Source organism: Haemaphysalis longicornis, unplaced genomic scaffold, assembly GCF_048455015.1.
Source record: "Haemaphysalis longicornis isolate Haplotype H1 unplaced genomic scaffold, Haemaphysalis longicornis Haplotype H1 scaffold_1, whole genome shotgun sequence".
Taxonomy (NCBI): Eukaryota; Metazoa; Arthropoda; class Arachnida; order Ixodida; family Ixodidae; genus Haemaphysalis; species Haemaphysalis longicornis.
The window spans coordinates 8,253,647-8,277,446 of record NW_027526203.1 but is presented as its reverse complement, the minus strand read 5'-3'; the positions used below and the strand labels follow the sequence as shown (position 1 = coordinate 8,277,446).

The following is a 23,800-nucleotide window of genomic DNA, read 5'->3' as shown; positions in this document are numbered from 1 at the left end:
GACCCATAGAGTTTCATAAAATAACAACTAGAGAGGAATCTGGCGGTGCGATCGTCCACCGCAATGGGCATGATAAGTAGTTCTGGATTCGGATTGGCGCTTGATGGCTTGCAGAAGTAACTATGAATTCGATTGTGCAGACAGTTTCATTTTCATTTTGGACTTTCATGAACGCATTTGCCTACGCGGTGTGTTGAAAGAAGCGTTCAAAAAATACGTTTCTCCTTGAACTGAATTCCGCACGTGGACTGACGCCGCCCTGAGTAGAAATGTTTTATAACCCATAGTTGTGAATCACATGGGTCATCAATTCGTTGCCGCACAGCAAGCATGAAAACACAAATGACGGCACTCTGTGCGCCGAAGTTGTCTGCGAATTAGGAGCTGCGGTGCTGCTCATTTGGCAGAGCACTGTATTGTCAAAGCTGACGACGGTTGCGAAACGCTTGCAGGGTGTCTAGCAAATTGGCTAATTCAATCTCCCTGACTTTTCCATGTTTTCCATGACCATTTTAAACGAAATTCCCTGACCTATACAACAGGCGCCATTCTGTGTAAATGGTCCGTGAAGCATATAAAAAGCATATACAAAACACATTCTATCATAAGGAAAAACACATTAAACTTCAGTTTGTTCAGTTTGAGGTTTGCTTGCCTTCTGTTAAGGCTTCAGAGAGTTTATTTCCTCTTGCGGGATAGAAGCTTCAAGTTGCGCTTCAGCGAGCACCTTTTGATTTTTTTTTATTGTCCTGGCTCGACATGCAACGTGAACCGCATGGTGCGTTTTTGCACGCGATTCGGGCGTGTCGGCGCTGTGCGTGCGATTTTTTGACGCCCGCGTCGACGATTCGCGCGCGCGGCAGCTTCTGCCTCGCTTAGAAAATGACGCGCGTCGCGCGAGGCAGTGGGAGGAGCCTGCCTACTTGCGCCAATGGAGAGCCGCACGCCTCATGGCGGCAGTTTTGAAGCTCTCGAGACAGCCGGATGGCCCCACCAGAGATGTTTAGGCTTACCACCCCGGCAGGTATTGCATGGGCGCTTTCACTAGTGGCGCGGATGATATGTTATAGTACCGTTTTCACCCACATTATAAGCTCTTTTACCTCACAAGCAACTTCGTGCGTGCCTTGTGTGGCATTTTAGAGAACGCTTAGAAGCGGTCGCTCGAGCTCCCGTCACCAGTTCGCGGTCGAAGCCGCCGCCATGTTTCCGCTGCCGGCAGCACCGCACGCAGCGTGCAGGCGGTTCCGCGGCAGCGTCAGACCGTCTGTGACATGCGCGGCGCATTTTCGCGAGCAGAAAACGCCCCACTCGGTTCACGCCAAACCATGTCATGTTCCTTTTTGATTAGGTAATTCTGGCTCCTGATGTCATAAGAAAGAAGTTCTTTCAAGATTTGCTCCAAAAAAGCACTGACTTGCGTGTGATTTGGGCACCACCTACATCGCAACTCTGCGCAAGTGCAACCAGCAACCTAAGCCAGCTGCAAGCTGCGTGAACCGAACGGCGAGTTTCTGCATGCGATTCGTGCGCAGTATTTTCACGGACGCGTCGAGGATTTCGTGCCTGCGGTGGCTCCTATCCTGCATAAGCAAGTGCGTTTATGCCTTGAGTAGCATTTTAAAGAGCAGTTAGAAGCGGTCGTTGGAGCTACCGCACTACTCCGCGGCCGGTGCAGCCGCCATATTGCCGGCGCCTGCCGCTCGGCACGCACCGTGCAGGTGGTTTTCGCGGCGGCGTCAGCGGGCCTCAGGCATGCGCGGCGCGTTTTTGCTTGCAGAAAAACCAGAAAACGTTTCATGCGGTTCACACTTTCGTAGCGTGCGAACGTGTTGCGTTCGGCAACTTCTTGGGGGCCCCAACACTGGTTTCCCCTATTCTGAAACAGTGGGCAGGCCCCGAAGTGGTTTTCCCTGACTGGTACTACTTGATTGAAAAATTCCCTGACTGGTACTACTTGATTGAAAAATTCCCTGACAATTTCCTGACTTTTCCCGGTGGCGCAAAATTCCGACTTTTCCCGGTTTTCCCAGTTTTCCCGGTCGCTAGACACCCTGGCTTGGAACAGCCACACCTTTCGTGCGAACGCCGGCTCCTACGGCGTAGAACAGCAGTACCGGCGGCTGATAAGAACGCAGCTTGATGAATGTCACTAATTCAGGCAAGAATAACTTCTCCAAAGCTAATCAGTTTCTTTCTTTTTTTTTTTATGAGCACTAAACTTTCTTAGTATTACCTTAGTCTCTTAATACCGTTCTGGTCACGAAACTTCTCCGTCACTCTATGGGAGAGCTTGATATGGTGCCAAGAACGGCCACTACGCGGCGCAAGCTGTCCAAGTGGGGCCATCGCCCCGCTGCGCCCAGCGGAACGAACGCACTCGCAGCGGCGGCTGCCCGAAGGCGTTGTGTGGAGGCAGCTCGCGGTATTCCTTCCACCAAAGTTCCTGCATTAGCGTCATGCGAACTCATGTGCCAGTGCACCGCGTTCAAGGTGGGCGGCATGAAATTTCGAGTGCACAATGCCTAAGACATGCTGTGTGACGGGCTGCAGCTCCGGATACCGAAGCAACAAGGAAAAGGCGTCGCTCTTCTGTTTCCCAAGTAGCGCCGACTTCGAGAGAAATAGAAGAGAGCTATACCGCGGTTGGAAGCTGGCGGTTTCAACTTCGAAAGCAAGAACGTTTGGGTTCGCGAAAAGCATTTTGGTGCTAGCGACATTGTAAGAACCGACGAGCACATCGTGAACGGGGTGGTCGTGTCGCTTCAGCGAGAGAGACCGAGGCTTCGGACGGATGCCGTTCCAACGATTTTTGATGGGCTCCCGGCCTACCTGACAAAGCCGAAACCGCGTTCCCGGCCAGCGATTCAGAGGCAACCAGCGAAGAGGTGGCGTGAATTGTCTAAGCGGCGTATCATTAGCACCAAATTTAAGATTCATTGCATGCTTTAAATGATAACTGCGCCCTCCCTCCTCCTTCCCCCGCAGCACCCAAAAAAGAGAAGCAGCGACGAAACAAGAAACGCAAATGCTTGCGGAGTTGTTAACTAACTAACTAACTAACTGACTGACTGACTGCAACGGCTTACTTGCACGAATGCTTTGCTCTGTGGACAGCCAATGCACTCGCCATTTGTACAAGTGCGGCACGCACACACACAGCTGGCTGGCCCCGCATCTTTTCAAAGTGCTACGAGTTGTGCCGCGCCTCCGCCAGATGGCGCTACGGGTCCCCCGACCGAGAGAAGACGCAGTGAAACATCCCCCTCGCGAGGGGCACGATCAAATGCAGAGCATTTCCGGGGGCGCACGACGTTAAATAGTTTGCGTTACATTAATGTTGTCCTTCTAATTATCTCTGCCTCATGGTTGGGATCTGGGGTCACAACTTGGCCTAAGTAGATATATTCGCTTACCACTTCCACTGCCTCGCCACCTATCTCAAACCGCTGTGCTGTCCCGAGGTTATTGATCATTACTTTAGTTTTCTGCATATTAATTTTCAGGCCCACGGTTCTACTCTGTTCGCCCAGTGCGGAAAGCATGCTTTGCAATTCGTCCCCCAAGTTACTTAGCAAGGCAACGTCATCGGCAAATCTGAGGTTGCTGAGGTATTCTCCATTAACCCTTACTCCCACCTGTTCCCAATCCAACGTTCTGAATACTTCTTGTAAACATGCTGTGAATAGCATTGGAGAGATTGTGTCTCCTTGTCTGACACCCTTCCTTATAGGTATTTTACTGCTCTCCCTATGGAGGATGATGGTACCTGTAGACCCATTGTAGATATCTTCTAGTACTCTTACATAATTAGATAATTAGAAGGATCAGAATGGGGTGGGGTGCATATGGAAGACATTCTCAGATAATGAATAGCAGCCTTCCATTGTCGCTGAAGAAGAAAGTGTATGACAGCTGCATCTTACCGGTACTCACCTACGGGGCAGAAACTTGGAGGCTCACTAAGAGGGTTCAACTTAAATTGAGAACGACTCAGCGGGCAATGGAGCGGAAAATGCTAGGTGTAACATTAAGGGACAAGAAGAGAGCGGAGTGGGTCAGGGAGCAAGCTGGTGTTAAAGACATATTAGTAGAAATTAAGAAGAAGAAATGGGCGTGGGCAGGGCATGTAATGCGAAGGCAAGATAACCGCTGGTCATTAAGGGTAACAGAGTGGATCCCTACAGAAGGCAAGCGTTGCAGGGGGCGGCAGAAAGTTAGATGGGCAGATGAGATCAAGAAGTTTGCGGGGATAAATTGGTCACAGTTGGCACAGGACCGAGGCAATTGGAGAATAATGGGAGAGGCCTTTGCCCTGCAGTGGGCGTAGATAGGCTGGTGATGATGATGAATGTTGTTGCACTTGTTGCAACTGCTGACGAGAGAGCGCTCGTCAGCAGTAATTTGAATGAGTCAACGATATAAGGCGCGTTCGTAGGGTCCCATTCTGTGTTGGCTTTGTGGCGCAGTGGGTAGAGCACCATGTACTTTGCGTTCCGCCCGCAGGGTCGAGGGATGGAAACCGGGCGCCGGATAGTAATTTTTTTTATATAGTAGGGACAACGACGGTGCGGACTACGGATGTCAACGCGGGTGACATCGTGAGTTACTGAAATGCTCTGCATTTAAAAAAATGTATGATGTGGTGCCTCGGTAGTGGCAAAGGCGGCCGAGCAGCGAGCACTGACATCAAAAGGAACTTCCAGATTAGGCTGCCGTACTTCCCTTCCCGAGGAAATCCTGGGTTGTCGGCTGGTAATTAATAATGCTCTAAACACTAAACACAAGGAAACGTCAAGCGGCGGGTGTCCCGCGTACATTGCGTGGAATAAAGTGAACAATCAAATGTTAGGCACGTGAAACTCGTGTTTAGAGCGGTCGCGAAAACGCTCGGCTGCTATAACCACGCCATCGAAAGTCCCCGCGTCAAGAAAACGATCGGCGCTCACAAACGTGTGTCCAAAACAACTGCACATTTGGGTGTAAACTCAATTGAAACGTCTGGAATAAAACTTCTGGCTGTACCATTCACTTCATTTGAATACTTGGGTAGCAGCGCGCGAGAGGCGAGCCGGATATAATAAACCAATGGTGATTGCTCCTGTACGACCCCGTCGTGTATCATTCCGTTCACCTTCCTTCCCCTACATGCGGCACTACCAGAATAGAAAGCTCACCTACCGCATTAACATAATCGCCCTTCGGCCAGGCGCAAATATAAACACGTTGTCGAGCAGATCTAGCAGCAACTGCTCGCATCGGGAGCATGGAGCATGAGCATCATCTTTCAACACTTGCGAGCTAGGACGTACTGCTTCGAGGCATCATAAGTACGCATATATTTGGGCTATGAGGTAATTATTAACGCAATCGTTATCGCTCGGTGTGAGAACACTTTAAATGCGCTGCTGTTTATAAGGTAGGCTCACACTCCCAAGCAAACTGCGCGTGCGTTCCAAAGTAAACAGCTCTCATTCGTCGTCGACACTGGATCCCGTATCGACTTGTATACCTGGTGGCATTGATGCGTTCAGAGACGTTTAAGAAAAGGTAACAGGAAGAATACAGCACGCACATAATCGCGTCGAAACGTCGGCAGTAGTGCGCATACACGCCCAGCACTGGCGGCGGCTTGTGGCCCCCCTACGACGGGTGGCGCCGCTAGCGAGAGATTTTGTCCCTATATCAACCTTCGGGCAGAGTTTCGTGACCAGAAAAGAATTGAAGGACTCTGGTATTACAAACTACAAGCACCGAAACTTTTACAAATAGTTTTTAAAGAAGTCCGCGTCCTGCTATAGTTGGCGGCAAATGGCAAACCTGCTCCACAAACCTCCTCAACTCCCGGTCTGCTTTTTATTTAAGCGCGCCGTTTTACTTCGTACAAAACCAGTTTTTGGTCACTAACTTTCTTGTTCACCATGTAATTTGTAAACGGAGAACCCCGGGCAATAAGTTTTTTTGTCAAAAAACGCAATTTGCGCAGCCATAAGCACGTTTCGATCCTACACAATCCAGTTCCAGAACTACCCATCATTCCCATTGAAGCGTAAGCACCGCTGCCATATTCGCGTTGACACTAGCGCCAGTTTCCCCTCTAGTTATTATTGTATGAAACTCTATGGGTGCGACCTGCGTCGGTTCGAGCTGCCGGAGAGGAGGCACGGTGGACATGTGTGCGGAGCGCTTCTGCGAGCAGGAAACGCTTCATGATTTTCTGCTTAATAAATTTCTTGCGAACGGCAAGCGAAATCTAGAAATTTAGCTCGGCCTACAATGTCGATCGGGGAAAGGAGCCACAGCTTACGCTTACACCAGGTTCAGTCGCAAACGTCCGCATACACCACCACGCTCAAGTCGTTTGCCGGCAGCCTACCACGGTTGACACGGTTATAAAGTCCCCATGAGGTCAAACTACGTTTCACGCACTGATAATTAACTTCAAACGCCAAAAATTAGCACGAAAATACACTTAGAAAGGGCGCCCTGAGCGAAATGTTACGTGCGGCGCGCCAACTACGCAGCAAGGTAGGAACGAGGATCCTATAAGTGACATCAAAACGATCACTCTTCCACCCCAACTGAACAAAAGGCAACTATGTTTCGCCGCAGCAGCTCTGCTCTGCTCTTCTGTCTAAAAGGTCCTGGGCGGAAAGGCCAAGCATGTGCACAAGGCTTGCACGTCAGCGTGTCCCCTGAAGACTTCTACTCTGACTGGAGGCATTGCCGCACTACACAGTCTCACCCACACCATATGTTCAGGCCAGTAGAAAGAGAGGGCTGCCTTGTGTGTTGTGATTGAAATCCGCATGCCATACCAGAAACCCTGGCCACTTGTCAGCCCCTCCCCGAACAAGCACACTGCAACCTGGGCGAGAACTGGCCTGCGCTGCCACGCACCTTGAGACTGTAGGTTTCGGCAAACTTGTTCCAGACGGCGTCCGTGGGCTTGGGGAAGTACCGGTCCAGCTTCTCCAGGAGAAAGCCCGGCGGCAAGGCCCGCTCGGAGTACACGATGATCTCCTGCGGACAGGGCAGCCGCCAGTGAGCCACGCAAAAAGAGTGCACGACAAGTTTCCCAAGAGTGCCCTGCCATCGCCGGATGACGGAAGTGTAGAAGAAGTTGAGTGAATTCACACAAGATTAGATATTAACCCATTTCGACATGCTCACAGTTCCATACATATTACAACGTATGGAGCACGCAACTGGCTGGTGCAGAATTCTTTTTGCCCCATTGCAAGTAAGGGAAGGGGACGTAGAGGAAAAGCAGCACCCCACTTCTGCACCCTCTTCTCCAACTAGACTGACCTCAGCAGCAGGCTTTCCAATACTGCACATGAGTATGGCTTTGTGGCGCTTTGCAGCCACCAGGTTCCAGGTGCACGCATCTAGAGGGCTGGCGTTCTGGGCCCGGAGTTATGTGGGCAACCATATTTTCACAAACCAGACGGGTACCACGTCACTGATGATCCTTTGCAATTTTCCCATTACAATCAGACATCTAACTGCAGTAATTAAAATCTAGCTAATAATTTCTCTAAATAGAACTTGGAACCCACTTTATAGCAGCCACCACGGCCTGATAACTTTCCTCAAAAATACTACTTTACCTCCAAAATCCTATTTTAACAAATTACTCAAGGATTACTGACACAAAATTTTCGTGTTTCGTTTTTTTATACTGCTATGGGTGCCTCCCAGCCCACTAATCATAGAATGGCACATTATACGGTCGATCGAAGCGTAAATAATTGTTTACAGCCTCGTTTCTTCCTGTAAGTTTCAGTTTCAATAAAACAAACACCAGGGCGGCCATCATGACAGGAGGGCGCTTGACATCACTGTTCGCGATGCACCACGGCTGGTCTGGTCGTGCGCGCGCACATCCAGACCGGTAGTGGCTGCACGCACCCGGACAGCGTGACACCAGTCCTCAAGCTGTGATGTGATGCACAAGGCCAAGCCACATGTGCCCACAGCAGCCAGCGCTTTGGCTATGTTGCAGGAGCCCTGTCGTCAGCAATTTGGGGTGAGGAGCAGATGACGTCATGCTGATGCCGATGTTGAAAGGGTATCCGTTCTAAGCTTTCTGTGGCTTGCAAAGATTAAAATTGGTTTAAAATATGTTACACTGGACAGTTACAGCTGAAACTTCTTGGGGGTTATCTCTATATACAAAGGAAGCTTTTTACATAGTCATCTCAGCTTTGAAATTTTGTGTCAGTACTCCTTTAAAGTTTTCCCTGAAACACACACCCTCTGCAAGCTGTTCCACTTCAGAAAAACAGACTTGCAATCTGGACCCACAAAGATGCAGTCCAAAAGATTGAAGCAACCAAGTACAAAGGCTACAGCAAGCCTTGTCTCCCAAAGATCTTGGCACAGGAGAACTAAACTTGTACCAAACAGTTATAGGGCTAAAAAGGGGAATCAAATCAAAACCCTAGCGGATGTCTTTTCCTAAGTGCTTGCAGCGAATTCGCTATGCCAAGGAAGCACACCACTTCGTGTACTGCCTTCTGACCAGTATTCCATGTTTTCTGAACACCATGATGATACGCCCCCCGTTGAGAAAGGTGCCACAGCAAAGGATCTTGTTCTAGTTGTTGTCTCATGTGCCCAAAAAGTGTGTGTAGAAGACTGCTCCTGCTCAGTGCATGTTCCCCACAAATATAAGCTGCAATAACAAAAAATGTGAATCTTTCAGTAGCCAGAGAAAAATCGGCTGCACAGAACAAAAAAAAAAACCTTGGGCCCAATTAACAAAATTAAATATGCATTTCAAGCTGCTACTATTCCCGAGTGGAAGGGTGATGCCAATGCATAATGCAACATACCCAAAGTCACGGAGCAGGAATTATTGAGGAGGCGCAACAGGGCTTGCTCCAGCGCTGTGACTTTATCACACCACCGGGCACAGCCCCGACGCGCCCTCTGTCGCGAGGCGCCAAAGAGAACAGGCTCGCCGGTTCAAGGTCAGTCAGTGCATAGCCGGCTGCCGTCGTGGGCAGATGACACCGACGAATCCCTTGTCGGTTTGGGGCGGAAGAAATCTTCGCGTTTCAAACATCGTTGTCGCAGGACGAAGGGGCTTTGATTTTTTTAGAATGCGAAACCTACAATAAAAAAAGACGTGGTTGAGAATCTAGGTATTATTAGTTCCAATGAATGATGGTTCTTATACTCTATGCCATTAGTTCATATTCAGACTGTCCTAACTTCGCCGCCCTGCCTGTGCAACATGAAAAGTGCGTGCAAACCTGAGAAGCCGCCCGCGAGAGAGCGGCAAGAGTGAGCGTCGGCAGAGGTCTGCTCAAGGATTCCTTCTAGTGCTTCGTTTCAAGCGCGGTACGACTTGTAAGTAGGGCAGTATTTATTAATAACTGCTGCTAAAACGACTAGCACTTCCATTTATTTATTTTACAGAAAGCAATCTGGCAGTTTTCACAACATATTAGTTGATATTACGATTTTCATGCGTCACGTCCGTAGAAGAACATGTAAACTATGGCAACGTGCTTGACGTGCCATCTGTTGTGCTGCTCCGCAAGCTATATTTCCTCCTCGTCAGACCGTGACATTAACGCGCCACCCGCCTGCGCTGTCCCAGGCCAGCGGATTCTCCTCCTCAAATAATTCTTCCTGCCGTGCCCAAAGGTATTAAATACACCCATGTTCAAGAAAACAGAAAACTATAGCAAAGGAAGAGAGAGCTGAAACAATACAGATATCCTCTTGACTTGGCGAATACTGGAAAATGGCTCCAATAAGTTTTCACACTTTGTAATAAGACACATAGAAACTGCCTGCTTAAGCAATGTGACAAGTACTAAGTGCTGCCGGCATTGAGTACAGCCCAGCTTTACTGAGGGATGCACAACAGAGAGCCTGCAACAGACAAGTCCACAGGAGTTTGAAGCTGGGCTGAGAGAAGTCACGCATTTCCTCCACCAGACATCGCATGGCCCCAAAAGGGACTGTTTCTTTCCCTCCTCGTCCCATGCAAGTTGCTTCTTCCCCATTTGTGTACTGCTCACAAGATTAAGAAAACAAGTGCGCACAAAAAACACCTGCCACAAAGTTTGTGGCTTGCAATGAGTCTTCACTGCTGTCAGTTAAACTGGCCCCCTGTTCGTGTGTATGTCGGTTGCTTCATGCACTAGGGCCACCCCCCACTTCATTGCAGAAAGTGCAGCTGCTCTTCAAAGATGCACTTCAGGCACTAAATGAAACGCCTCCCACACAAAAGTTATTAAAACAAACTCCATCTCACACCTTTCATACCATGCCATGTTCCAGAGTGGCCACAGTTACCAAAACTACCATACTTTCCCCCACACAACCTGCACCTGCTGCAAACAAAGCAAATTCTACAGACATCTGAATTCACTTTGCCTGTGCTTGGAAATTGCACACATCGGAATTAGTACTTCCCTGCAAACCAGCACTGCTTGCGTACCTTCCCATTTACTGTGCGGTGCTACTGACGGAGGTAACCTTTCTACTGGCGGAAGTAACCTTTCGTGCGCTTTAGCTGCTGTCGCTGTTATACCAGGATTGCGCCACAGGAGGGGGGTATGCAGAGGGATGGTACAGACGGCAGATGCAGAAAAATTCAAGTTCAAGATGAGTGGTTCCACTTACAAACTGTATCTGAAACAGAATATGATATGGTTGGTGTGACAAGTGTGTGGCGCCACCCAACCCTGATATTGTTGCCCACCAGGCTTGGTGGGCAACATTGTGTGTGGCTGGAAAATAAACACCGCCGAGCTATGGTGGCTAGAAGGGGGAGGTGACGCCAAGGGCCGGTCAAAAGTGATGCGCCGGTCCATGCCTGGCGCGCGGTGGCGCTGCTTCCCGTAGTTCGATGCCCGCCTGGCCGCCCGCTCTACGACTCGGCGCGCGGCGGAAGCACAAACCAGCAGAAGTTCGCCGCACCAAGTTTAAGTTTACTAATCAGGCAAGTGGCTTGGAGTTGCATATACTGAGCACTTCCACGCGTTCTGTTCCGATACGCATAACCTATGCAATCCCGAACGTCACGCATCTTGCGCTCCAGACTTCCATGTTGTACTCCACGCTTCCCATTCTGTACTCGACGTTATTTTAGACAAAATACAAAGAAGAGACCATACCCGTATGCATAAACACACAAAGCACGAAAACTGCCATTTTCTAAAGCCGAATGTATACCAGGGTTCGTACAGACTTCAAAAGCAAAAATTCAAGGGTTTTCAAGGACTTTCAAGGACCAGAAAACACATTTTCAAGGTCCCAATCTAATGTTTTATCTGATTATAGCTTTTTCAACACAATGCAAAAGTTTTTTTATGGCACAATACCTAAGCACATTAGTGCACATTTAAATACGCGCTAATGGATTCATGAATGCTCCCCCACCTTTTTTTTATTTCATGGTTGGTGTTTTTCTTTTTTTTTGCTGTGTTGCTCAGGCTGTCCGATTTCAAAACTTGGTTAATCCTGCCTGCGTCTCCTGCTTTCTCAGCAAGTGTATCAGCTGAAATTAAATCAGTGAGTATTGCTGTAAGGCAGGACAAACTATGTACACGTCTGCCATTTGCACGTAAAAGAAAACGCAGATGGAGCATATGAAGCACAGCAAACATGCAATGAGCGAGCGTCCAGAGACTAGACGGAAGATGCAAGACAGAGAACACAAGCTGGCTTTCACTGGATTGTATCCTGACATGGATTCGATTGAGAACTGCCTGCTCGCAATGTTGCCCCATAATGAAAATTCACGGCAATTGCACGCAATACATTGAAATTTGATTGTTACAATGTTTCTTTACATTTTTTAACACCTAAAATCCACGACAAACACTTTAAATGCTCGTGAAAAGACAGGGTCATTGATTCTCTCCAGGAAAATCAAGGGTTTTCAAGGACCATTTAAAAATTCCAGGACTTTCAAGGCCTTGAAATAGGCAATTCTACATTCAAGGGTTTTCAAGTTTTTCAAGGACCTGTGCGAACCCTGGTATACTAACGACCACTAGGAAACAGAAATTCAAAGGGTCTGCATCTGCAGCCTTTCGCTTCAAAGTGTTCAGATTTGACGAACAGGATCTTTTTCCTGTACATATTCAGACTGCAAACATTTTACTGACAGCAAATAAAAAATGGATTAAGTCTGCAACTGCGAGACATCACAGTAAAGGCACTTTATTTTCTTAAAAAAAAAAAGCACATGTAAATATCAAGGCTGAACTGTAAATGCACTGGAAAAAAGTTTGCATTTGAGTACTGCAGTGTTCAACCTCGATGACAAAAAATTAAATTGCTATGTCTTCAACTACAGTCTTCTTCTTTGGTGGGGTTTTTTGGCGCAAGGGCATCTAAGGCCAAGAGCGCCATTTCTATGATGAGGTAAAAATGTGCTAATGAAATGAGTGCAAATAGTGCATAAAATTACTTCGGTGTAAAGGGCCGGATCCAAAAGATGAGTGAGGAGCGTGATGAGGCATGGAATGAGCTAACGGTGTATAGGGCCATGGTAAATAGAACCCTACGGATGAAGAAGGTGGACGAGAATGCTACTTTCTAAAACAAACCTGCTTTAAAAAACCGATAGCATCAAGGTATTCCAAAACTCTGCTGAACTCGAACACAGGACAGTCTGATAAAAACATTGCAATGTGCCGTGGCATATTCTTACGGTACATTTCCGGGAAATAGCGTCTCCTTTCTGGTTCCATGGCCGAGCACACAACCAAAACATGGAGGACTGAAAGACCCTCACCACATCTGGCACAGTTTGGAGGCTGGTCACCAGTCAGGAGGTAGGAATGCGTGCCATGTGTGTGTCCTATTCGTAGTCTGCATCGCCAGACCTCAAAGGCCCTGTTTTTTTCCCTGGCAGCTGATCGGCCGATTATAGGTTGTACCAAGTGAAGCTTGTTGTTGACTTCTCCATCCCATTCTTTCTGCCAGAGCTGAAGGAGTATGTGTTTTACTGCTGGTTTCATATCGAGGTAAGGTACTTGCGTGATGTCAATAATGGTTCTTTCAGCTGCTCTGGCAGCAGCCTGGTCGGCTTCCTCGTTGCCAGCTATGCCACAATGGCCAGGAACCCAGCACACTATAATTTCTAAATTTAGCTGGTGTGCTTTGTACAGAGCTTTAAGAAGCACAGTAAATGTGGGATTCTTGGTTCCCTTTCCTGTGGATAGGGCTGTGACAACGCTGAGTGAGTCTGTGAAGATCACAGACTTTTGTGTTTTGCTTGTGATAATGTGGTCCACAGCCAGATATACTCCGTGTGCTTCTGCTGTAAATATGGTAGTGTTTTTATGCATTGTTTTTGCTATTGAAAGATGCTGTCCAACAACTGCACAGGCCACAGCCGATTTGGTTTTCGATGCATCAGTGAAAAACTGAGCAGCCTTGTACTTGTCTTGGAGGTATGCGAAGTGCTGTTTGACTTCCAATAGTGAGCCTTTCCTGTCTACTTGTCTAAATGAGGTGTCGCATGATATGATGCTTGTATCCCAGGGTGCCACGCATTCATCTGGAGTCATTTTGAGGGTGTCATCAAACGAGATCGATAGTTTTGTAGAGATGGAGTTGATCAGCAGTGGAAACGGTTGAGCTAAGGAAGGTCGATTTGAAAAGAGCAGCATTCTTGAGTTATCTCTAATCAGGGAGTCACACGGGTGCTCGGGCTGTGACGTAACCTTCAGGGCATAAATAATACCAATAAAAGTTCGCTGGTACTCCAGAGACCAACAGTCTGATTCAGCATAGAGGCTCAGTACTGGACTAGTGCGGAAGGCCCCTGTGGCCAACCTGATGCCGAGATTGTGGATAGGATCAAGCATTTTCAGTGCAGTGCTAGAGGCTGACCCATAAACTACACATCCATAATCTAGGCGGGACAAAACAAGACTTTTGTACAGGTGTAGTAAACACTTCTTGTCAGTGCCCCATTTCATGTGTGCTAGTATCTTAAGCACATTCATTGCCTTCAAACACTTCAGTTTCAGATGCTTCAGGTGGGGGGTGAACGAGAGTCTCGAGTCGAAAATCAATCCGAGAAACTTATGTTCTGCTTTAACAGGAAGCAGCTGTCCATTTAAGTAGATTTCTGGTGGAGGGGCAATGCCCCTTTTTTTCGAGAACAGTACACAGGCACTTTTTGAGGGGTTAAACTTGAAGCCATTCTCATCTGCCCATTTGGAGAGCTTATTCACTGACAGCTGAATTTGGCGTTCACAAAAGGAGAGATTGCAGGACTTGAAGCCGATCTGCACATCGTCAACATACACTGAGTAAAACATGGTTGGCGGAAGTACAGTGCGTAGGGAATTCATTTTTACAATGAAAAGTGTGCAGCTCAGCACACCTCCCTGCGGCACCCCTGTCTCTTGTGTGAGTGGTTTAGACAGAGTACTGCCTATCCTTACACGAAATGTCCTATCAGAGAGGTAGCTTTCAATTGTTTTTAGCATATTTCCTTGTATCCCAAGGGCACAAAGATCTCTCAATATACCAAACCGCCAAGTAGTATCATAGGCCTTTTCAAGGTCAAAGAATACAGACAGAAAGTACTGTTTATGCGCGAACGCATATCTTATTTGGGACTCCAAGCGCACAAGTTGGTCAAGCGTGGATCTTTGTTCTCGAAAGCCACACTGGAATGGATCCAGGAGCCTGTTTGCTTCTAGAAAATGCATTAATCTTCGGTTGATCATTTTTTCAAATACTTTGCACAAACAGCTAGTCAGAGCTATAGGTCTGTAGCTAGATGCAACTGCTGGGTCCTTCCCTTCCTTCAATACTGGAACAACAATGGCCTCTTTCAGCCTTGGAGGGATATATCCATTGTTCCAGATCCTATTAAAAAGTGATAGTAATGCAAGTTGAGTTTCTGGGTGCAAGTTCTTGATCATTTCATAGTGAATATTGTCAGGTCCAGGTGCTGCTTTACCAAGTGTGTTTAGGCAAGCTTCGAACTCAGCAATAGAGAACTCAGCATTATATGCCTCACTTGGAGGTGATTTACGATGAAGTTGCAGTTTTTCTTCCTTACGTTTCAATTTAAGAAACTTCGCTGAGTAGTGCGCTGCGCTTGAAACCGACTCAAAGTATGCTCTCAGTGCATCCGCCTGATCTTCCAGAGTGCCACCAGCATTATCAACTAGAGGGCGGGGGCAAGTCTGCTGCCCTTGCAACTTGCGTATCCTATTCCATACTTTATTTTGGTCGGTGTAAGAGTTAATACCCTCTATGTACTTCTCCCAACTATCACTTTTTGCTATCCGTCTCACTCTTCTCGATTGGGATTTGATGCGTTTGAAGTTTATGTAGTTTTCAGTCGTGGGAGAGTTACGGAAGAGGCGCCATGCTGCATTCTGTTTTTTCCTAGCACTTTGGCAGTCCTCATTCCACCAAGGAATCGGCTTTCTTTTTGGGTTACCAGAACTTTGTGGGATACATTCACTAGCGGCTTCAATTATGTGCTTTTCGATAAAGGAAAGTGCGCTGTCGATGTCCAGTGAATCTAGATAGTCACGTGGAAGACAGGTTAGCTGTCGAAACTTTTTCCAGTCAGCAGACCCCATCCTCCATCGTGGTACACTGTACTGCCCATGTGTCGACACTACCTTTTCTTTCAGCACGATTGGAAAGTGGTCGCTTCCATAAGGGTCATCCAGGACGTGCCAGTCCAGTAGTGGGAAGAGAGTAGCAGTGCAGAGAGCTAAGTCAACTGATGAGGATGTTTTGTGTGTGGGACTAAAGTATGTGGGCTTCTTTTTGTTCAATATGCAAGCTCCAGTGGAGACTAGTAATTTTTCTATCATTCGCCCTCTTGAATCGTAGTTTTCACAGCCCCAGAGAGGATGATGGGCATTGTAGTCTCCTGCTATTATGTACGGCTCTGGGAGCTGGTCCATTAGATTTTCAAATTCAAATTTCTGTAGTCGCTTGTCTGGGGGAATGTAAATGGAGCAAATTGTTATTAGTCGCTGCAACCATATAACTCTCACAGCTACAGCCTCTAGTTCAGTCCTGAGTTTAACTTCCTTAGCTGTGGTTGACCTTTGAAGGATAATAGCCACACCACCCGATGGTTGGTTGGTGTTTTGTCTGTCCTTTCTGTATGTGATGTACTGGGGTAAAAAGTTTGTGTGTTTGCTGCTTAAGTGGGTTTCTTGGAGACACACTGCCAGAGGTGCATGCTCCCAGAGCAGCTCTTTAACATCATCCAAGTTTTTCAGAAGCCCCCTGCAGTTCCACTGCAGTACAGTACAAAAAGCCATTACTAGTATTCAGACGTTTGTTATTAAAGACAGGCTCAGCTTGTTAGCTGCTAGAGCCTTTTCCAGCAGGAGACACCTTAGGGAGCTCTGCTTTTTTGATCAGTTCCTGGGAGTTCGTACGTTCCAGAGGTTTGTGGCGATCCTTCGGCGTGATTGACGCAGAGGATGGCTCACTTGTGTCCATAGCCTCCAAAGAAGGCTTCTTTGTTGACGGTTTGAGACCTGGGGCCTTGGCTGGCCTCCGGATCTCCTGTGAGGTTACAACCGTCTCAGTGGTGTTAGTCAGCTGTGCAGACCGCGAGGCTGCAGCTGACACATTGGCCGTTTTCGGGCCACCATTTCCTTGAGGTGCAGCAGGTGTCGCTGTTTGCACCTGGGGGGCTGAAGATGTCTCCTCAGGCCCTCTCAACGAGGTCCCTGATTGGACAGTTGCCGCACGTGGCGCCGCCCCCTGGCGCGCCACGCCGGCGTATGCTATCTTATGCGTGATAGCAAGACGCCTGCGTGCTTCGGGGTAAGAGATGTTTTCTTTTACTTTCAACGCAATGATTTCTTTTTCTTTTTTCTATTGCTGGCATGAGCGTGAGTATGCAGCATGGTCACCGCTGCAGTTGACACAGTGTGGTGGGGCAGTGCAGCTTTCCGACACATGGTCAGTTTTGCTGCATTTTGCACATGTCTGCTTACCCCTGCAACTCTGATCCGTGGCCGAATTTCTGACATGTATAGCACCGGCGCGGGTTGGGGATGTAAGGTCTGACTCGGATTTTCACGTAGCCAGCTTCTACGGTCTCCGGGAGAACCGTTGTGCCAAAGGTGAGAACAATGTGCTTGGTGGGGATTTCTTTGTTGTCGCGGCGGATGACTATCCGCTGAACTTTGATGACATTTTGCTCATGGAAGCCTTCAAGGAGTTCATTTTCAGTAAGGTCTAGGAGGTCTGCTTCACTTATAACACCACGCACGGTGTTCATGGAGCGGTGAGGACTGACAGTAACAGCGGTGTCACCAATTTTGTCAACTTTGAGGAGCTTGTCACATTGAGTCTTATCTTTGACTTAAATCAGCAGGTCGCCATTGGACATTTTTTGTGCCTTGTAGCCAGCCCCAATGAGGTTCGACAGACATTTGGACACAAGAAATGGTGACATCTTTCTCATTGTTGTGTTCTCATTTTCCGAGTGCATCACGTGGAAGCGTGGAAAACACTCTTGCCTCTTTGAAAGAAAAAATTCAAAAGTGGTTGCCTCGGTGCGCCCCCTTTTAAGAGAGCGATTCATGGAAAAGGGGTTTGAAGATGCCATACAGCAAGTATGTGTTCGGTGGCAAGGCCGGTCGCCCACCACCGAGCCCAACAAGGGAACGTGGCTTCTTCATGAAAAGCACACGCTAACCGTACCTTGCCACTATAACCCTATGCTTGAAATCAAGAGTGATGTCTTTGCACAGGGTTAACCCTCGCCGCCTGGAGAAGCATGGAAGCAAAGAAGGAAGGAGATGACAGGACAGGGTTAGGAAAGACGATAGGAAAGCAAAAGAATGAAGAAGAGGACAGGAAAAGGCGACTGGCTGATTCCCCCCAGGTCAGGTCAGACTGGGGGCACTGTCTACGGGAAGCGGGGGCCGAAGTGGTGTGTTGCCTCTGCCAGGGGGCCATGAAGGTCCAAAACAACCCTGGCTTTGGCTCAACCACCAGGATGCCCTTTTCCCCAGACACGGCAAAGCCACGCACAGCCGAGGGCGTGGGTGGGTCCAACCCACATGGGCTCGGGGTCCGCGGTGTCGCCACTACCGTCACCTTGAAATGCAAGGCGCCCCTGCGGGCCTTCAACTACAGGATCAGCTAGTTTTTGACCTTTACACAAAGACATACGAAGAGTGAAAAAGTACGTGGGTATGCCCTTCCTCCTGAGAAGGAAAAGAAACTAATTCCCTCTGCCAATACAGCATTCTTAATTTTAATTAGCACCACAGGTCTTTTCTCACCACAGGCCTTCCCACCATGCACAAGTCTTTTCTTGGCGTTTGGAAATTAGCAGCAAATTAACTCACCTTTTTCGCCAAATCCTCTCTCTCAATTGTAGTGAAGAAAACGACTTTTTCGAATGCAAGGTTCTGGTGATCCATGGTACAAACTGTAAAGGCTGTAACATTATCAGCCCCAGCAATCTCTTGCTTCACCAAAAAGGTGCCGGTTCACATTTCGCGATATCAGTCACAGTTGGGGAGCTCTTGGGAGCGCTTTCGTCTCCATGGGCGTTGCGTCGTGCAAAGAGGCGACGACGTCTTTTCTGGGGTGGTTTCTCTGATAAATACTCATAGACATTGGGATAAATAGGGATCGCATCCCTCGTATTTTTAGGTCTGTACCGAGAATTTTTTACGCAAAGCACAGTGTCGGCGACGCTTTCCGTTTTACGACAGAGCTCAGTGAGCTATGCAATGAGCTCTGGATTACCGCTTTCAGTACTAACAGAAAACTAGTTTTACAAAAATGACAAACTCAGCCTATAAGGCACAAAGAAACACGTGTTCGAACTAATAAACAAACAACGAACGTAACGCGCATTTCAAAAGAAGTGAACGCGCCTGTTCATGCGCCAACCCGTGCTTCGCTTTCAACACGCGTCGAAGAGCTGGCCGGAGCGCCACCCCGGCCACCGCGGCCGTGCATGAAACGAACAATCGCTTTCCCATCAGCGGCGCAAGCGCGCTGACGCCACCTCCCCCTTCTAGCCACCATAGCCGAGCACAGGAGCTCGCGGTCAGTCACCGTCACCACCAGCACGCTGCATGTCATCACTCGGCTGGAGGGTACCCCTACCCTCCCAGGTTCACGAACGCGGGGCTAAATTGTGACACTGGCGACGACGGCAGAAGCCCATGGAGCGGCCGAAGCCACCGTGAACGCCGCCACCGAGAACGCCAAGACACTTCCCCCTCAAGCCAGCCACCATTACGCCATGCCGCTGTACGGAAGGCTCGAGCCGTTCGAGGGTGAAGGGTCCGCCTGGCCGGTCTACGAGGAACAAGTCGGCGTGTTTTTCCGGGCGAACGAAACTCCCGAGGCAAAACAGCGCGACATTTTCCTGGCCAGCTGCGGGACCCGCGTCTTCACTCTCCTGCTCGACCTGCTCAAGCCGGCCACGCTGCATGACAAGTCGCTAGGTGAGCTGCTCGTGACGCTACGCTCGCACTACAGCCCGGCTCTGTCGACGTTATTGGAGCGCTTCCGCTTCAACAACCAGAGCCACCGAGACGGAGAGACGCTCGGGCAGTTCGTCGCAGCGCTGCGAGGGTTGGCGAGCGGCTGGGCCTTCGGGGAGTAGCTCGACTCGCTGCTCCGGGACCGTTTCGTCTGCGGCATCAACGACCTCGCCATGCAGACGCGACTCCTGGAGCTTCCCGACCATCGCTGGACGACGCCGTGAAGGCAGCGCTGGCGATGGATGCTGCGGCCAAGGACGCGGGCGAGATGGCACGTGCAGCCGGCTCACCGTCGACGGAGGCGGCGGTGAACAAGATGGCGACACGGCATGGCAGGTGCGTTCGGTGTGGTGGTGACCACCCCCCCCTCACAGTGCCAGTTCGCGCAAGCGGAGTGCTTTGCGTGTGGGAGGGCTGGGCACATTGCTTGGGCGTGCCGAGGGGGGGACGACGGCGAACGCACAGAAGCAGTAGCCGGCGTCGAGCACATGTTCCGCGCCAGCCCACGGCCAAGGGAGTCGGCGCAAGGGTAAGTGGCGGGGGCGTGCGGCAGCAGCTTCGGGTGCAACGGCTAGGGTTCACGTCGTGGCCGAAGACCCGCAGATTTTCAACATGTGGCCCGCGGGCACAGTGCAGCCGTCGGTGCCACCATACATGCTGACCGTCAAAGTCTGCAGGCGTCCCATTTCCATGGAGCTGGACACAGGGGCCAGTGTGTCGGTCATGGCCGGGAAAGTTTTCAGATGCACCTTCTCTGGCGTGTCCGGCAAAGCGTTGTGCGTCATGCTGCGCAGCTACTCCGGACAGCTCGCCCAGGTCGAGGGTCAAGCCCAGGTCACCGTTCGCCTTGGCGACAGGGAGGCCACCCTGCCCCTGTATTCAACCAAGGGGTCGTCACCGACGCTGCTGGGCCAGAACTGGATCCAGGCATTGGGCATGCGGCTGCCGGAGTACCAGGAAGCAGTACGTGCAGTGGAAGACGTCCCAGGCCTCCTGATCAAGTTCAAGGCCCTGTTCCAGCCCGGGGTGGGCACATTCACCGGCACGGCGGTGAGCATCTATGTCCAGAGGGAGCCCAGCCCCGGTTTTTCAAGCCGCGCCCGCTGCCATTCGCCCTGAAGGACGGGGTAACCCAGAAGCTGCAATGGTTGCAGCGAGACGACATCCTGGTGCCCGTCAAATCGTCAGAGTGGGCCGCTCCCATCGTGCCAGTCCTGAAGCAAGACGGCAGTGTAAGGATCTGCGAGGACTTCAAGGTCACCACCAACCCCGTCGCTACGGTCGAGAAGAACTCGCTGCCACGTATTGAAGATCTCTGGTCGGCACTGTCCAAGGGGACAGAAGTTCACGAAGCTAGACCTCAGAGATGCGTACCAGCAGCTGGTGCTCCAGGAGTCATCCCGGAAGTATGTCACCATATCGACAACGCTGGGACTCTTCCAGTACACGCGCCTACCGTTCGGCGTGGCCTCAGCACCTGCCATTTTCCAGAGGGAGATGGACAACCTGTTCAGGGGCATGAGGCACATGGCGGTGTACTTGGACGATATCCTGGTTACCAGTACAGACGACGAGGACCACCTGCAGAACCTACACAATGTCCTGGCACAATTGCAGGATGCCGGGCTGAAGCTCAAGCTGGAGAAGTGCGTTTTCTTGGCCCCCCGCGTTGAGTACCTAGGCCACGTCATTTCCCAGGCAGGCCTAGCCCCGGCACCCCACAAGGTTGAGGCTGTGCTCAAGGCGCCCAAGCCCCAGAACAAGAAGGAGCTGCAGAGCTACCTGGGCCTCGTAAACTTCTACAGGAGCTTCCTGCCGAACCTGTCGTCGCATCTGCAGCCGCTCCATCTTCTGCTTCGAGATGGACAGCAGTGGGCCTGGAAGAAGGAGCAGGACTTGGCCTTCCAGTGCAGCAAGGAGCTGATCACCAAGGCTCCGATGCTGGTGCACTTCGATCCAGCCAAGACTGTCATCCTGATTGTAGATGCGTCGCAGTACGGCGTGGGAGCTGTCCTGGCCCACCGGGAGAAGAATGGCCAGGAACACCCTGTATCGTTTGCGTCCCGTCGGCTTCATGCGGCAGAGCAGCGGTACAGCCAGCTGGACAAGGAAGGCCTGGCCCTCATGTTCGGGGTCGAGCGCTTCCACCAGTACCTGTGGGGCCGAAAGTTCGAGGCGGTCATGGACCACAAGCCGCTGCTGGGACTGCTGGGGCCTGACAAGGTGGCTCCAGTGCAGGCATCGCCTCGAGTGGTGCGCTCGGCCCTGAGGCTCGCGGCCTACAACTACCGGCTGGTCTACCGTCCGGGAAAGGACCTGGCACCTGCTGACGCCCTGAGCCGACTACCCCTGCCGGAGGTGCCTGCTGCTGTTCCTGAACCTGCCGAAGTGTTCATGCTGGAGCACGCTTACCCGGAGGTGCTGTCCAGATCGGCAGTGTCGCAGGCGACCAGCCGGGACCCAGTCCTGTCACAGGTCGTCAAGGCGGTGCCCGGAGGGGAGGAGTTGGCGGAGCGTACATACAGCCACAAGGCCGCCGAGCTGAGCCTGCAGCAGGGCTGCCTGCTGTGGGGTTCCAGGGTGGTGATTCCGCAGAGCCTGTGGTCCAGGGTCTTGCAGTTGCTGCACGCGGGCCATCCAGGCGTGGAGAAGACCAAGATGGTGGCCCTGTCCCACGTGCCTGGCCTGGACCAGGACATTGCTCGCATGGTGCAGAGCTGCCAAGTCTGCCAGGAGAACCAGCGAGCCTCATGCCATGTGGAGATCACCCCCTGGCCATTCCCGGAGAGACCGTGGTCCCGCCTGCACGTGGATTTTGGGGGGCCCTTCAAGGGCCACTACTTCCTGGTGGTGGTGGACGCCTTTTCCAAGTGGGTGAAGGTACTGCCAGTCACCACTCCCTCGTCAGGAGCAACCATTGCGGCGTTGCGGCAAGTCTTCGCAGCCCAGGGGTTGCCGGACGTCATCGTGTCCAACAACGGACCCGCTTTTGCCAGCGAGGAGTACCTGGCCTGGCTGACGAAGAATGGAATTCATCGGATGATGGTTCCGCCGAACCACCCTGCGTCGAATGGTGCTGCCGAGCGGGTGATGCAAATGGTGAAAGACAAGCTCAAGAAGAGCAAGGCTGTTTCCGGACGCAGGTTGCTGGGGTCCTCTTCCAGTACCGGACCACACCCCACGACGTCACGGGCCGCGCCCCCTGCAAGCTCCTGTTGGGCCGGATGGTGAAGACACCGTTGGACGTGTTGCACCCAGACCTCCAGTCCACAGCGCTCCTGAAGCAGCTCAAGCAGAAGCTAGCGGCTGACCGAGGTTGCCGTCCTGGGCCCTTGCCGGAGTCTGGGGCTCCGGTCTTCGCAAGAACTTCCGGCCTGGTCCACCCTGGTCTGCCGGGCACGTGGTCTCTCCTGCCAGTGCGTCGTCGCTGCTCGTCCGCATGTCGGACTGGACCACGTGGCACCGGCATGCTGACCATGTGAGGCCTCGCCTGGCAACCTCAGCCGCCCCTTCAGGAAGCCAGCAGGCAGGGGAGCCAACTGCACCGGCCGCTGCCAGCACAGCACCAAGGGCTGGTGCTACTCATGCCTCTGCAGTGCCACCTGCAAGTCCGGTGCCACCTGCAAGGCTGACGGATGCCACACCGACATCCAACACCTGTGCTCAGGCGGAGTGAAAGACAGCGGAGACCGCCGAACCGTTACTCGCCGGGTGACAGGTGTTTTGTGGTTGTGTTGTACAAACAAACTTGGGGGTGAGGGGTGTGACAAGTGTGTGGCGCCCCCCAACCCTGATATTCGTTGGCCACTAGGTCTAGTGGCCCCACCAGGCTCAGTGGGCAACATTGTGTGTGGCTGGCGCATAAACACCGCCGAGCTGCAGTCACCGTCACCACCAGCACGCTGCATGTCGTCACTCGGCTGGAGGGTACCCCTACCCTCCCAGGTTCACGAACGCGGGGCTAAATCGTGACAGTTGGAAGGAGCACTGTTCACTGTTTTGCAATCAATGGTTATGCAACATCACTTCCAGTTGTCTCCAATCCCTGAGAAAGTGTGGGAAGTGTTTGAGAAAGAGGTCCGAACAGCTAAGGTTTCAAAAGGCGATGAAAAAAATAAAAACAGGGCATATGGTACAAGAAAGCTTACACAAATACAGTGCAGACCTGTTATAACGTAACCGATATAACGTGAGTTTTCCTGGCCACCGGTAGGCCTCCCACAGAACTCAATGCATAAGCATAGCACTTAATTAAAACGCGGTTGTCTAAAGCCCAATACCAGTTATGGTGCGGTTTTTTGGCG

The 23,800-nt window shown here is 50.8% G+C and overlaps 1 protein-coding gene across 1 annotated transcript in view; it reads right to left on the bottom strand.

Moving 5' to 3' along the window:
- Nucleotides 1-23,800, bottom strand: part of LOC144175053 (uncharacterized) — an 81,873-nt gene that overhangs the window by 17,535 nt on the left and 40,538 nt on the right. Inside the window, exon 4 of the mRNA XM_077704092.1 lies at nt 6,901-7,023. Coding sequence (XP_077560218.1) covers nt 6,901-7,023 — 123 coding nt within the window. The remainder of the gene's footprint in view (nt 1-6,900; nt 7,024-23,800) is intronic.